General features: G+C 39.6%; 1 protein-coding gene across 2 annotated transcripts; it reads right to left on the reverse strand.

Moving 5' to 3' along the window:
* Nucleotides 1-1,467: 1,467 nt before the first annotated feature.
* On the reverse strand, nt 1,468-14,334 carry TBC1D24 (TBC1 domain family, member 24). 2 transcript variants are annotated; one of them, XM_010181114.1, is made up of 7 exons: nt 13,299-14,334; nt 11,078-11,095; nt 6,363-6,521; nt 5,373-5,436; nt 3,232-3,327; nt 2,566-2,800; nt 1,468-1,761 (listed from the first exon to the last, which is right to left on the reverse strand). In XM_010181114.1, exons 1-7 carry the CDS (start codon nt 14,255-14,257, stop codon nt 1,607-1,609), a joined length of 1,686 nt encoding a protein of 561 aa, XP_010179416.1. In that variant the 5' UTR covers nt 14,258-14,334; the 3' UTR covers nt 1,468-1,606. The 2 variants fall into 2 exon arrangements, with proteins under 2 accessions (XP_010179416.1, XP_010179417.1); XM_010181115.1 differs by lacking the exon at nt 11,078-11,095 and having other exon boundaries at nt 13,299-14,328.
* Nucleotides 14,335-14,373: the final 39 nt, after the last annotated feature.

Here is a 14,373-nt window from a genome sequence, read left to right on the forward strand (position 1 = left end):
TTTGTAAGAGACATTTCACCAAGACAAATGGTATTTGCAATGATGGCAAGCTAAACAAGCCAACGTTACCAACAAGACTCACCTGTGATCTCTGAATATTAACATGACCCTGTCCAGCCTAGCTGACATTTTATCACTATACATTTTTTTTTCTTTTTAATGAAATTCAAGTTTGAGCAGTAATAACATTTCCCCTCTCTAAAGCAATTTTTTTAGATTGAACTGCTGAAAAAACCCGGCAATTCCTTTTTCCCTTCAGTTTATCTGCTGTGATAAATCTTTTACTAGTAAATTAACCACTGAGGTGTTGAAAGCATCATGTCGTACGTCCTGGACTATCCATTGATGTTTATGTACCTGTGCTTCATGTGGGAGAAGTTCTACAGCAGATCCTGCAAGTTCTCAATAAAGACACTGGGCAATTGCTGCAGACATCACATGCCCCAAGGCATGCTTGCAGAGAACTGTATGAATTTCTCAGGAATGTGCAAAAACCTCTTTGCATTATTCAAACCCTATCAGAACACTGCTGGCAAAAAAGTGCTACCTTTTTCATGATCTCATCATGGGGAAGACTCGTGATATGGAGAAAGTGTTACCTAGAGTTCTCCTGGAAACTTGTCCACTCCCAGAATACTAAATAGAAGACTTCCCTCCCACCTACCTTCATTTACTTGTAGGGAGAGCATTAAGCTTCTGTACACAATGTCTAAACTCTCAAACATGTAGGGATATCAGCACAGTTATTCTCACATTTAATGCTCCATTTCAGCTTCCAAGAAAGATCAAGAACGGGAAGTTTCTGAGCACTGCATATATGCTCTGGCTTTCAGCTGCCTGAAACATGAGTCGATTTGAAGTCATTATACTGATATGGAACAGGAATGTAAACAAAATCAAGCCTTTGAGATACCATTGGCCAGTCTGGATGCCTTTCTCAGAGGCAGACTCATCAAACAGGTGCAACTGGAATGTGTCAAGGGTTCAGGTACAAGGAGAAGGATAACTAGCAATCATGGTTCTTATGTGAATGGAGGGCTTTCATAACTTCAGAAATGGTACTGATTTGTCTGCACAATGTCTGCTCATAGTAGGGCAACGATTTTATGAACTACTGTTCCACATGAAATTGAGGTACATTATTATTATTATACATTGTTGAGGTAATCAACGTTCCCTGTGAGCAGCCATTTGATATTACTGGCTCAAGTCAGATACTGATGCCAGTGCCACAGAGCTCTACAGTACACTTCAGCCAGCCCCGTGCCTCTGAGGAACTGCATCAAACTGCAAACCTATCCTGTGATACGGACTTGTATCCATTTAGGATGGTTTGAAATCATTGCATCTTCATTTTTACCTAGTAAGAGGTCCTGAATCCAAATCTCTAGATGTAAAAAGCTAAGGAGTTAATCAGATAAATTACTTCACCTTGACCTGTGTTAAATAAAATAAACAACTAAGCCCTGCATTCAAGTGCATCACGTAGTAATAACAAAAAAACACTGAGCCCAGCAGAAATTATGTTCTAACTAGGCTCCTGCATCACAACTTGCCTTGACAATCCTAGGACAATTGAAAAACTACTTGATTAATGATAGACACTTCAACCATTCATGGTGTCCCTGAAGCCCCACACCTCCAGGACAGAGATCTGGAAGTTTTCTGAGCACAATGGCTGATTATTGAAGGTATTGCAGTGGCTGGTTCTTCCGTGGTTCAGATCTGCATCGAGGTAAAGAGCCTGGCCATCACCACCTCCTGTGAAGAGACAAAGACAAGTGTAAGGGTGTCTCTGCATTTCTTAGCATGGGAAACTGCTATACATGGGGGAGGAAGAAAAGAAGGGAACAACAGGAAGCCTTAAGTGATGTTTGCTTGCTGTCTTCAGGTGTAACAGAGTACGATCAAATACACAGCTTTTAAATGACGCTATCAGAACTGGATGGAGGTATTTTAAATTTAAAAAAAACAGTAATGCAAGACAGTAAGAACAAGCACCCTAACTCAAATGCCTGCATTTAAGTTTGGTTTTTCAGTGCTGGAGGATCTTGGAAGCTACCAACTGCATATTTTCCCTTCAGTAAAGAAAAACCAGAGAATTCTGTTAGCAGTCAAAAATCGAAGCTAGGAGAAAAACAAGATCAATGGGTAACAGCCCTGGCTTGGTTTTCTAAATCATTATAAAACACGGCAGAGTTAAAAGCATTTTGATTATCTGAGGGTCTATGTCAAAATTCACAGAGCTTACAGGCAGAGAACACAGTGCTGCAAAATAAATTTAGACAGAAATGTATTAGGAAAACAAAAAGTAAGATTCCCCTATTGGTTCTAGGGCAACCATCTAATAATAGCTACTGAAAACATTTGAAGAATCAAAAGAGTGGAAATTCTGATATACAGCTGGAATTGTGTACAACATTAATTTCACAAGTTCTAATTCACAAGTTTGTATTTCTCTTATTACTACCCATAGTGTAATATATAGTAAATATAGGTGACTCTTATCCAAGGTGGGTAGGAAGAGCTGGTAGGATACATGCTCAAATTCTCACACTGCCTTACCTATAATGATGCATTCGCCGCTGCCAGCCATAAACATGGAGGCTGTTTTGGAAGGCAAGTTGAAGTGCCGAGCTGATAAGAAGGGAGAAAGGCGATCTGAGGGGTCTGATGGGACACTGCCAGAAGAGAGGGTGCTGGAAGCTGGTGAGGCATGATTTTCTGGCTCTGCACCAGCTGTGGCCAGTTCTGGGTGTTTTATGATCACCCACTCATAGCGTTCCACTTCTGGCTGCAGCTGCATAGGGGCAGAGAACAACAAAGGTTTAATTAGTGTCCATGCGCTACACAGAGCGCTCTGCACAGCAAAGAACATTCAAGGCTCTCAGACTCCATGAGCATGATTAGCAGTGAAGACTGGATCAAACTGTCTTTTATGCCAGTTATTTTCTTTCTTTGTACTTCTGCTTTTTAGGTGATTGAAGAAATAATGCAGTGTTTTCTGAGTTATTATATCTTTTAAGAAAATATTCATGTGCAAGGGGAGAAAAAGATTTACCACAAAACTGAAGAGTAAAATTTTCTCCTTCACATTAAGAGTTCAGTAGACTTGATAAACTAGGAGGGTATATAATCCAGCCTCTTCAAGTGGAAGGTAAATAAGAGTTACTCACACCAGTAGAGTGGTTCTGCCTTGCTACTGGGTAACGACAGTAAAATTTTACTCACCCTGAATACAAAGCACTCCCCAGTTCCAAAGAAACTCAGCTTGTTCCCTCCTCGCCTGCGTTCACTCCAGTCCGTTGACAGATAGGCACCACAGACCTGGCACAAACAGCACTGTCAGGAGGCTTTCCATTGAAGAAAAACGTGAGTTAAAACAATTGATACCCACATTTCAGAGTCCAGAATGGAAGGTTTTATTTTAGTTTGATTTTCAAAATCTCTATCAGTGGATTAAGGCAGCACAAGTACTTATATCTAAAGATAGATTTAAATGGCTTTAATCCACTGGTGGGTACCCTTAAATCCTAAGAGTTTCATAAATTATTTCCTATCTCTGAGGCCTTGAAGGAGAAATGTTCCAACACAACCCCAAGTACCAAAACACAAATCACTCCAAACTTGTAAAGCCTGGCTTCCACTTCCTCATTTTGGCATCCAAAGCAATGGTATTGTCACAAGTTCCAGTATAAGCAGTTCTGCCTGAACATTTCCTGGTCATAAACCTTAGTGGCTTTCTCCATTTCAAACTATAGGTTAAAATCAGCTTAGCTAAGCCAGTGCTGAACTAGCTCAGATATTTAAAGCAGCCAATTCAAACAGCATGGGGTTCACTAGTTTCCACTAAAGAAAAACATAGCCTTGGATGGCTGAGTTTTTCTGTGGAGTCTTTTGTTTGCAGTAGAAGAATTTCTCACTACTAGCAATAAGCATCACTGCCAAGCAGACATAGACCAAACAATGAAGCTCTAAGAATTGGATGAAAGCAACCCTGCATATTTTTTCCCCAGAAACTACTGTTAAATAGAATTGTTTTAAGGTACATTTGCTGTTTAGCCTCCACCAGCATTACAAGCAGAGCTCCTAGGACAAAATTACTGGTTTTTAATATAGATAAATCATGGCATAAACAAAAGATGGCCGAGAAGTCTGTTTGATCTAATATACCCAAAGGACAAGAGGGCCAGAAAACATGGCAAATTTTCTTCTTAATAAAATGTAACTATAGACATGTGAATAAAGAATGAATGTAATCCTTGCAAAAACTCAAACCCCACAACCACCAAAAACCCACACACTTTTCTCTTTTTTTTTTTTTTACTTTTCTTTTTTTCGAGGGGTGAGAAATGAACCATACTATAAAAACCCACATCACTTACAAAGCTACACTTCTGACATGTTCCAGGACAAGCAGCAAAATAATAAATATTTTCCCTCTTCCCTTCAGATACCACAGGCATTCTGTAAGTCATTGGCATGTCAATGCAGGCCTGGGATGGCCAGAAACCATACACAGAACTATGGAACAACTTGGAGCGTTAGCATTAGGTAGATACAAATAAGAGTAGAAAGAGGCTTGTTTCATGGGCAGTCATCCTGCAGAAATGTAAGCCCACAGGCTACAATGTTAGCTCAACGTTATACACAGACTATTTAGAAGTCATGTACAGTGGCGCAGACAACCAACGCTCATTACAGGAAGCACCTGTGTGCCTTCTTCTGCAAGTTCTGGGAAGCTTTCTTGTTTTATGCATTGCTTTTTTTAAACAAGCATGAGATGAAGCTAATGTTTCTCTTTTCAGATTATGTTGTCCAATACTGCCATACGCAGTAGAGCACAGAACCAACACTCATGAGATAAGACACCTGTGTGCACTCCTCCTCAGGTTCTCAGCTTTCTTGTTTTATTTTTTAAACAAGAATGAGATGAAGCTAAAGCTTTTGTTTCCACATTATGTAGTCCAATATTATTAATACCATTTAAATTCTGCTACTTTCTCTCCTCATATCCTGGAGAAAATGAAAATATTTTCTGTGAATCATGAGTTTCTTAACACAATTCCCCAGCCTCTCCCTCTGAGTCTGCAATTAAGGGGGTCTGTCCAAGAGCTCAATGAATTACTCTATTCCATAATCCCACACTACTTACAAGAGAAAGAAGAGCTGACCAAGACCCAGTTCACAAGATTTAACCAAGAATGCATAGTCCCATAATCAAATGGAACTATTTAAAGCATGCATTGTTAAAAAACCAAAACCACAAGCAATTTCAGGTCCCTTGCTTCTTATAAAGTTGTGTGGTGCAATACAGCATTACATACCTGCCTAAAACCCTAATTTGATCAGCTGCCTTTCACCTCACTCACCTCTTTTGCTGTGGTCTTGATGAGGAGAAGAGTTGGTTCGTGTCCCTCACTGTGAGAATAGAACCTGAAGTGCAGAGTACATGAAAATGAGCACTCAACTACCACCAACTGCAGTTCCACCTCCTCCTCCAACTGATGGCATGGCAAAAAAGACATTTGAAGACTAAGAATATTCCTGTGAATGCTTTCTATTGTAAGTCAATTGTAAGCTGAGTGCAAACAAGTATTATCAAGCAGTTCTTCTCTTCTCAGTTCTCTGAAGAGTTTATGCCTCAGCAGAACAGCAAGCTAATGTTAGAACAGTGGCATTTTACAGCATTCTGAATTAACACAACCTAAAGGAAGCTGTGTCCTGAGGACTGACGGCTGTGTCTGAAGAGCTTTTGGTTTTCATGGGAAATAAATACAATGAATTCTCTTTGCTTTTGCTTTTCAACATAGGCACAGGAGGCTGGGACAGCAGATCACTTCCCACCTCAGTACCTCAACTGCAGACGTCGAAGTCACTATTAGGAGCTACAGGATCATAGTCTTCTATGTTAAGTGCAAGAAGAACTCCCATTTAGTTTATCCCACTTTAAAAATAACAACAATCAGATTCATAGGTAGAGGAACCTCCAGTTTCCAGTTACCTTACTCTTTGCATTGGTTTGAATGTAGTTATCTATTGAAAGAGCCTCCAGAGCAGCCACTGAGTTAAACCATGTACACCCAGTGGAGAATGAACCAGTCTCAGACCAGCATCTTCTGTGAACTGATATAAGTTTGACTTTTCCAATTGGTCTTGAACAGTTTAAAATGCCTTGTGTTCTCACATATGAAGTATCCTGGCCAAATGCTGGAGCCCATAGGAATTTGTCACATTTACATCCCTTTGCTAACAATATTCTTCAGATAAAGTTCTGACTAGGCATTGCCTTTCTGTCCAACAGTTCACTGGTTGGTTTTTTTTTGCCCTACAATGGAGAAGAGGAAGAAGGTTTTCCTTACCTGCTCAGACTGCAGCCATGTTCCAAGGTGGTGAAAAGCAAGAGGGGCTGGCAAAGTGCAAATCGCTCTGGGATCCAAGACCAGATATCTCGCATCTCTTTCACACTGACAATTTCAGACTTGAAGTTCTCAGCATGAACTGCTAAGTGCACATTCTGCCTAAGAAATACAATACAAAACACTGAGAAACCATAATTTAACAACAGAACAAGTTTTTGATTACTGGACAGTAACATGTAAAGACCGCTGAACACTAAAAAACCATGGTAGATAGGCTATTTTTCAGAGCTCCAGCCCATGGGATTAGAAGGTCATGACTTAGTGAAGATAATAAACTACCACACTTCAGCATAATCCTCAAGAGGTTGTGGTCTGGCCTTACTGAAATACCTGGAGCAATTCCTCTGTATGGTAGCTGTGGCCTGCACCTTTATATAGAGAGGATATAACAATTAGCCACCTAGGATGATAATGACCTTAAATAGATCAAATTATATTTGCTGTTTGAGATAGTCTCACTGGAGCTAGTATTTAGGCATAGAGAACAAAATAACTAAGGAAACAGCCAGGATCCGAAAGGAAGAGGTAGTGCTTCTTCCCCCTCTGAGGTCCTGCCTGTATCATGGAATTGGAGAATTCCTAAAACCTTCAGAAATCTTAGAGGAATCAGTATTACCAGGTTATATTACCAAGCTAAGGAATTTTAATCCAAGGCACATATTTGAAGCTTCTGGAAAGTTCTAACTCTGGGAAATGTGTCATTACCAACACCTTCCACTTCACTAAGAACCAAAGATGTTCCTAGGTTCATGGTTACAGATGGAACCTGAAAACATGAAAGAATGCTAGACACACCAGAAAGCAAACCCCATACCCCACAAGGGGTCTGATACAACTATAAGAACTGATTCATGGCTTTTAAACACTTGAAGGTAATAATAAGAACAACAACAACAACATTAACAATAAATAATAACAACAAACATAATGATCTTAACCAGCCTTCATTTCTCAGATTAAATAAGCACAGAGACTCAGAGCCTGGGGATTAAACAAGTGTTATTGCATCTGTTAAAGACTTTTAAATTGCAAGGGTGACAGCCAAGTACACAGTGGAAGGGACATAGGAACTCACACAAGATACTGAATTACTGGGGAGCCATTAGTAAATGAAGCTTTAGGCAGTTTGCTCTGCATGCAAGGGTTCAGTTGCAAGTATTTGCCAATTTCTGGTGGCTTTTTTGTTGTTGTCGTTGGGTTTTTTTTGTTTGGTGTTTTTTTCTTTTTAGTTTATTTTTTATGATTACAAATTTCTTTCCTCTCAGTTTCATGGAACATAAAGAGGACCTTAATACTGCATATCTGCATGCATCTGAATAGTTTAGCTCACACCTTGAAACACAAAAACTATACATTCTTAAATTATTTTTCTTGCTTGTAGTACCAAGAAATCAGCAGCATTTGCACCGTAATTTAGAGCAGTGCTTGCTTGGAGACATTGGGAAATGCTTTCTGAAATTTTTTGTAGCTGCCTTAGTGTTAGCATTTCTAATGAATTAACTCCTTAGGTCACTTAAAAATAATAATAAAATTACTACTTCCTCTAGCAAAATGAGCCAAATAACTACTTGCATTGCTACCCTGCACTATTTAATTAGCAAGGAACTTACATGGACATCTCTTTAAGCAAGCTGCAACTATTAATGGGTTTTAAAACTTACAGTGTGACTGACTAGGACATTATTTGTGCTTTTAAACACAGAAAACTGATGCACAGGAGAGATTAACTGAAGCAGAGTATGAGCCAAGACCTGAAGGCACATCTTCAGTATCTCACTTTAGATCTCAGTGGTAGCACTACAGAACAGAGCTGAGAAAGCAAGCCTTGGCTTCAGTTCATTAGAAGTTAGATTTTTTTCACATTTAAGGAATTAAAAATATTCAGGGCAGTCAAATAGTTTATTACAGTGAATTTCTGGAGGAAAAATAATTATGCTAAATAAGCTTAAGAGTCAGTAGCAAATATTGAAGCAGTTTTAAACTTACTAAACCTCAAACAAGCAAGCATCCTAATTATTTGTATGTTTGGTCAGTACATTTTTCACTTATGTGATCTGTTTGGGCCACTAAACTTATGTACTTGTTCCTAAAATGTTCTCAACCTCAGTGTAGCTTTTTTTTTGCCTCTGTTCCTTCTCCTGACTACTATGAACTGATGATTTAAGGACTTTCCTACCCAGATGCCACTCGAAGCCTGTATTTGGCAGCATTCATAGTAATGCATCACTTCCAGTACCCTGTGTCTTCCTGATACTTTTCCATGTAGGTGGAATATCACCTTTACAAACAGATCTTTCTGGTTTACTAGAAAGCACTTACCATTGTATTGGCGATTTAAAACTATTCCAAGCATGCCATTCCTGCCCCTTGAGTGTGATGGTGAATAATTTTATATTTAATGTCACCATTCCATTAGTAAAACCTAGACTGTAGCTCGACTGAAGGATTTGAAATAAAATGACCTGCTACTTTCCAGTCAAAAATCAAAGCTGCAGGTGCCTGAGACTGAAATCAGATCCTGCATGGAGACCAGTGTCAACACCCAGACTGCACCTACATCAAACCAAACCCTGTGCTGCTTAACAGAAACATAATAGAGTTTTTGTTTGTTTGTTTTGTTTTTTTAAGTTTTGTGTTTTTTTGTTTATTTAGGGTTTTTTTTGGGGGGAGTAGGGGGGAGGAGCAGGTGCTTGTGCATCAGAAAACTGCAGCTAGAGTTACAAGTATCTAACCTGTATTCACCCTGTCACGTTTGACAGCATTCCTCTAAGGACACTGAAAACCATCTACTTCAGTTGGATAGCTGCTTTCCAAAGTAGTAAATGAGTCAAAATGAAGAGCACACAAGTTGGCTAAGAAAAAACAACCAGTGCTTTGGTTTATATTGGTTGCTGAAAATTAAGTTTAGCCTACACCACACCAGAGATCTTTTCAGAGTTACCTGGTAAAAATCCAGCGGTTTGAGAGAATGCTAAATGTGAAGTGGCACTGCATTAAAGTCAACCACCAGAACTGAACAAATTCATTAAGATTTTACCCTGCATTAGTGTTTTTCTCAATTCTTCATGTTGGCTTATTGACAACTTTATATTGATTGCTAATGTTGGAAAGACACATCCAACTGTTGTTATCCCAAAGGAAATCAGATTAAGTAAAGCAGGACAATTTAAATGTTTAATAAAGTGGCTCATTTGCTATTTTCATAGGAATGTTGTTTTTACAGTTATATCAACAATACAACCCACTTCAGAGACCTCAAAGTTCCTGAAGATAAAGCCAACACTGACAACGTGCGGTAGTGGCTGTGACCGTAGATATGCTCTTATTCCAAGACAACAAATACCACACACCAAGGTATAACTCATCTTCCTGCTCTATTTAGTTTTGGGTCATATCTTATAGGCTCACATTATCTTCAGAATCCATTACAATTTCAGTTAGGGCATAAATGCATGGAAGAAGTGGTATATTGTTTCTCAGTCATAAATAGCAATATAAGCCATACGTGGTGTATAAGCCTGAAACCTAATCCTGTGTTTACATCAGTTTCAACAGACACCCTGCATCTACGCCCCCTCAAACCCAAACTATTTGCTTCCTAGCAGAAATTGAGTCTTTCTGCTGCTTTCAGAACATCATAATTACAGTTACACAATACACATATGCTGAAGGTTTGCTTGGCTGGAATGAATAGCCTGCTGATTTATTAGAAGTTATGATACGAAACATACTTTGCTAAGTCTCTTAAGGTGTTCTTTCAGACATGAAAACATGAGGAAATTAATTCCAGTTTTGATTTTATAAATTAGTACCAATGTTAGTGTGTATCACTCACTAAAGTTAACTCAGGGCACCTGCAAGAAGGCCAGAAGATTCTCAAAGGCTTTAACTTAAACCCATACATCTGTGGTTCTTAATACTCACAGGGCAGTCTTTCTCCTTTCCAAGTTCTCCACTTATCAGGTATCACAATCCACTGGGTTCTTTTGTTCTTTAAGATTTGCTTTTCAGGCCGAGACTTGATGAACTATTTCATTAAACACTGATGTTATACGGCTGAGTAACTCTGACCTCCTTGACACAGCAAAATATCCTGCCTTCTTGCCACTAAAAACCCCTATCTACTTAAATATAATCTAGTATGAATAGAGACAAATCACTTTTAAGAGTGTTCCAAGTTGGGTTCAGTCCAACATCCTTCCAATTAACAGCGGAAAGCTTGCAAAGAAGAAGAAAGGTTGAGTGTGTCTCACATCTATTGCAACAGCGCATACTAGGTTTGGATGGGAGACAATACCTAGAAGTTCGGAAGACATGTCACTTGAGATGTCTCTAAAAAAGTAACACTTTTTCTTCCAGTGTAGAAAGGACTTAGATCCCACAGTTAACATCACGTTTTTCCATTCTGGAAAGCACTTCCACAACAATACAAGCCTGTGTCATGTTGCCTAGCTGGGCCCATGATCCTTTATCTTACCAGTTTGCAGGTGCTTTGAACTAACTTTGCAGGAGTGTTTGCAGGAGATGTTACACCGCAAGCTGATGCTGTAATTGCTGCCCTGCTTCTCTGGCCCCAGCATCAGCAATGATGACAGCCTCGGAAAAAATAACAGAAGAAACGAGCAAAGTGCAAAGATTGAAGTGTTTTAACCTACCTTTTGGGAGATGTAAAACTGCAGACAGGAGGTGCAGTGGGTATGGAATTGACAGAAGGAGAACGTACAGGGAGAAAGACAAAAAAAGACAGAAAAGATCAGTGATTTCCTACATCTGCAACAAAGTGAATGAAAAGAGCCTGGAGAGAAACAAAGTAAGGTTTGATTTGAATCACCAAGCATGAGAAAAACAAAGAAACAAAAAAGCAGGTTAAAATACTTCCTATTTCTATCTTTTTCCTTTTTTTTCTTGTAGTTATCTGATTGCAAAATAATTCATCATCTCCTTGCACAGGCCAAACATATCTGGACAAGAGAGCTCTCTCACATCCTATCTAGCACTGGAGAAAAGTTCACTTCTCCAGCACCAACATCTGCCCACACTGGGATTCAAACTGAGCCAAGTTCACAGCAGGGCCATGCCAGGGGATGCTGAGAAGTTTCAGTCTGTTTACAAAAGCAGCCCAGAGAGGATAACAGCTTTTCACAAGCAACTCTGCCTGGTAAGGCAGTAACTACTGACATTATTTTGGTACAAATTCACTGCATTTTGCTTTAAAGGCATCACTTGTTCTGAGCAAGAACACAACATTTAACACAGCAGGAGCTTCTGGGACTTTTGTGTTTGGGTTTTTTTTAAATTTATTTTTTTAAATTATTTTATTTAAAGGTCTCATTCTGTTGCTGAAGAATATACTCAGAAAGGTTATTATAACTCTCCTGAACTTCAGTACAGCAATAAAAGATAGACATCAGAAGAGTTAATACTGCCAGTTGTAAGTCTCAAATATAATGGTCTGACCTCTACCCAATGTGACATTGCAGTGGCTAAAGGCCTTGAAATATTTGAGACTGATAGAGCAGTCTCCTCCAAAATATGGGCAAAATAAAGCGCAAGCTAATTGTAGACCAAACTGTGAGTTTAAAAATAAATTATTGGAAAATACTGGAGGGAACTTTACATGTATTTAGGCACACAAAAGAGGTTCAACTAACTTTTACATTATTTTCTAGGCTGAAATCTGCTAAGTACGTATTTCAATACCATGGAATGAGATCTGTTTGCAGCTACTGTAACTAAGCAACACAATTGGCTGTAAATCCTAATACATCAGTGGCTGATACTTTTTGATTTTTGAAGATTTAGAGAAAATGAGAGACTGTCCCTCTAGAATACCAAGTTCTAGATATGACACTTGCTGACCCCAGCTGACTTCTAGAAGCCATCTTCCCTTCAGAGGTCAGGACAGCTGAATGCGTCTACCACAACAGTATTTACCTGCACATACGTCTGCACTTTGCAGGATGCTAATCTGTTTAGATTAATATATAGCTGCCTTTTCCATATACATGGGGATGTCTTTCAGCTAAGCTTTTTATTACTGTGGCTTTTGCTATCACATTGGAGCAGGACTTCATTTACTAGTTTCACAGCTGGTTTTTACTCCCCTCATTTCTGAAGAGAAACTGTGATTATTTTGGATCTGTATCCTCACTCTTCTCTTCAACAGTTCTTTCAAAATCATTATTTCTAATACTATATGAATCTGCCACAAAATAGGTCAACTCCTACCTGTGATTACTCTACTCCTGACTTTCAGAAGACTTGCAGTGAAACTAATTTTAAAAGTAACCTGTAAATAAGACTTATTTCTTCCTTGTTCTGCTAAAATAACTCAGTTAAATAAAATGTTCCCAGCTGGGACAGTGTTTGCCTACTTACACTAAAGAAACTGCTGAATTTACAGCACTGGGCAGTGCGAAATGGACAATTTAGAAGAATAATCTCATCTTTAAGAATTAAATTTCCCATTTGTTTGGGTACTTTTCCTCCAAGTAATTTATCAGTGTTTTTTCCAGATTTGCTGATGCCTTTTAGTTTAAAAACAGCTTGTGAAAGACACTTTTGAGACAGAATAGTTGCAATTAATATGTACCTGTAAAAAGTAATTATAAATTCAACACTGAGTAAGCTATAAGAAAATGCTTTGATTCTTTTGTATCATAACATTTCAGTTACACTTCTCCTTGCAATCTCAGCAATGCTTAATTTTGGGGCTGCTGACATTGTCTGCAGAAAAAAAGAAAAAATCAGCAGAGATACCCGCATGTACCAGTAGAGCTCTTCTCCTTCCCTACCAGTCACCTAGGACTGACTGACTGCTCATTATGCTGGGAAAACTCATGAGATCCCTCAGGCTACCTGCAGTGAGAGCCCTACCTTTTTTGTTTGACCGTGATGCCCTTCTGCTGCAGAGCCTTCTCATTAGCCATCTGCAGAAGCTGGATCTCCTTCCGTGAGAAAAGGCGGATAGCAAAGGCTTTTTCCAGAAGCCTCTCCGGAGACACCGACTTGGCAATGTCTCTCACAAAAGCTCGAATGTCCTGCTGTATGCTGTCAGACTCCATGGTCTGCCCAGCTCTGACTTTGTGAAAAAATTTCAGAAGAGCCAGTGCAACACGATAGAGAACTTTGTAGCCTTCCACCAGAAACACATCAAAGACCCGAGCAATGTACACCATGGGCAGTTCTCCGAAGAGCCACCGTTGCCAGTCGGAGTACACCTCCAACACATCCTCGGACACTGCCACCATCAGCTTGTGCGCTGCCTGACAGTACTTGTTAACCAGGTCACCGAAGGTCATGCAGGAGGACTCAAAAGCTAAGAACGTCTGATCTATGAGCCGCTTAGATGGGTCATTGCAAGCAAGGATACGACAAACCTGTTCAAAGCACTCTGCCTCATCTTTGCTGTAGTGGAGGAGCAAAGCTATCACAGAAGGCAGTGCTGGGCAAAACGATATGTCTGGGAACTGATTCGCAATGCACAGTATAATCTTCCTGACTGCCCCGACGCCTTCTGCATTCAAGCAGTACGTGGGCACCAGGCTGTTATCCACAAACTCTGGTAGCGGAAGGGAGCTACTGCTACGTTTTCCAACGATCTTCACAACAATGTCCCGGTACACATTTGCATCTGGGGTCACTGTGCGGCACGGGATATTGCTAATTAGTTTGTGGTACACTTTGGCTCTCAGAGAATGGTTCTTGGCCCAGTAGCCCTGCCGGGCCAGCTGCTTGAGCTCCTGGAACTCCGTGCAGGTTAGCTCCTTCACATCCTGGCTCTGGGCAGTAACATCCATTTTGTCCCAATCCACAAAGCGGTTGTATTCATCCATGGCTCCAGGAGAAGCATATCAGATAGATCATGAGAATAGAGACCTTATTTGGTCATTAAACAACTTGCAGCTTTTCCTGCAAAAGAACAAAAATAAAAATAAAAATAAAAATAAAA

This window comes from Mesitornis unicolor, unplaced genomic scaffold (genome assembly GCF_000695765.1).
Source record: "Mesitornis unicolor isolate BGI_N332 unplaced genomic scaffold, ASM69576v1 scaffold36983, whole genome shotgun sequence".
Taxonomy (NCBI): Eukaryota; Metazoa; Chordata; class Aves; order Mesitornithiformes; family Mesitornithidae; genus Mesitornis; species Mesitornis unicolor.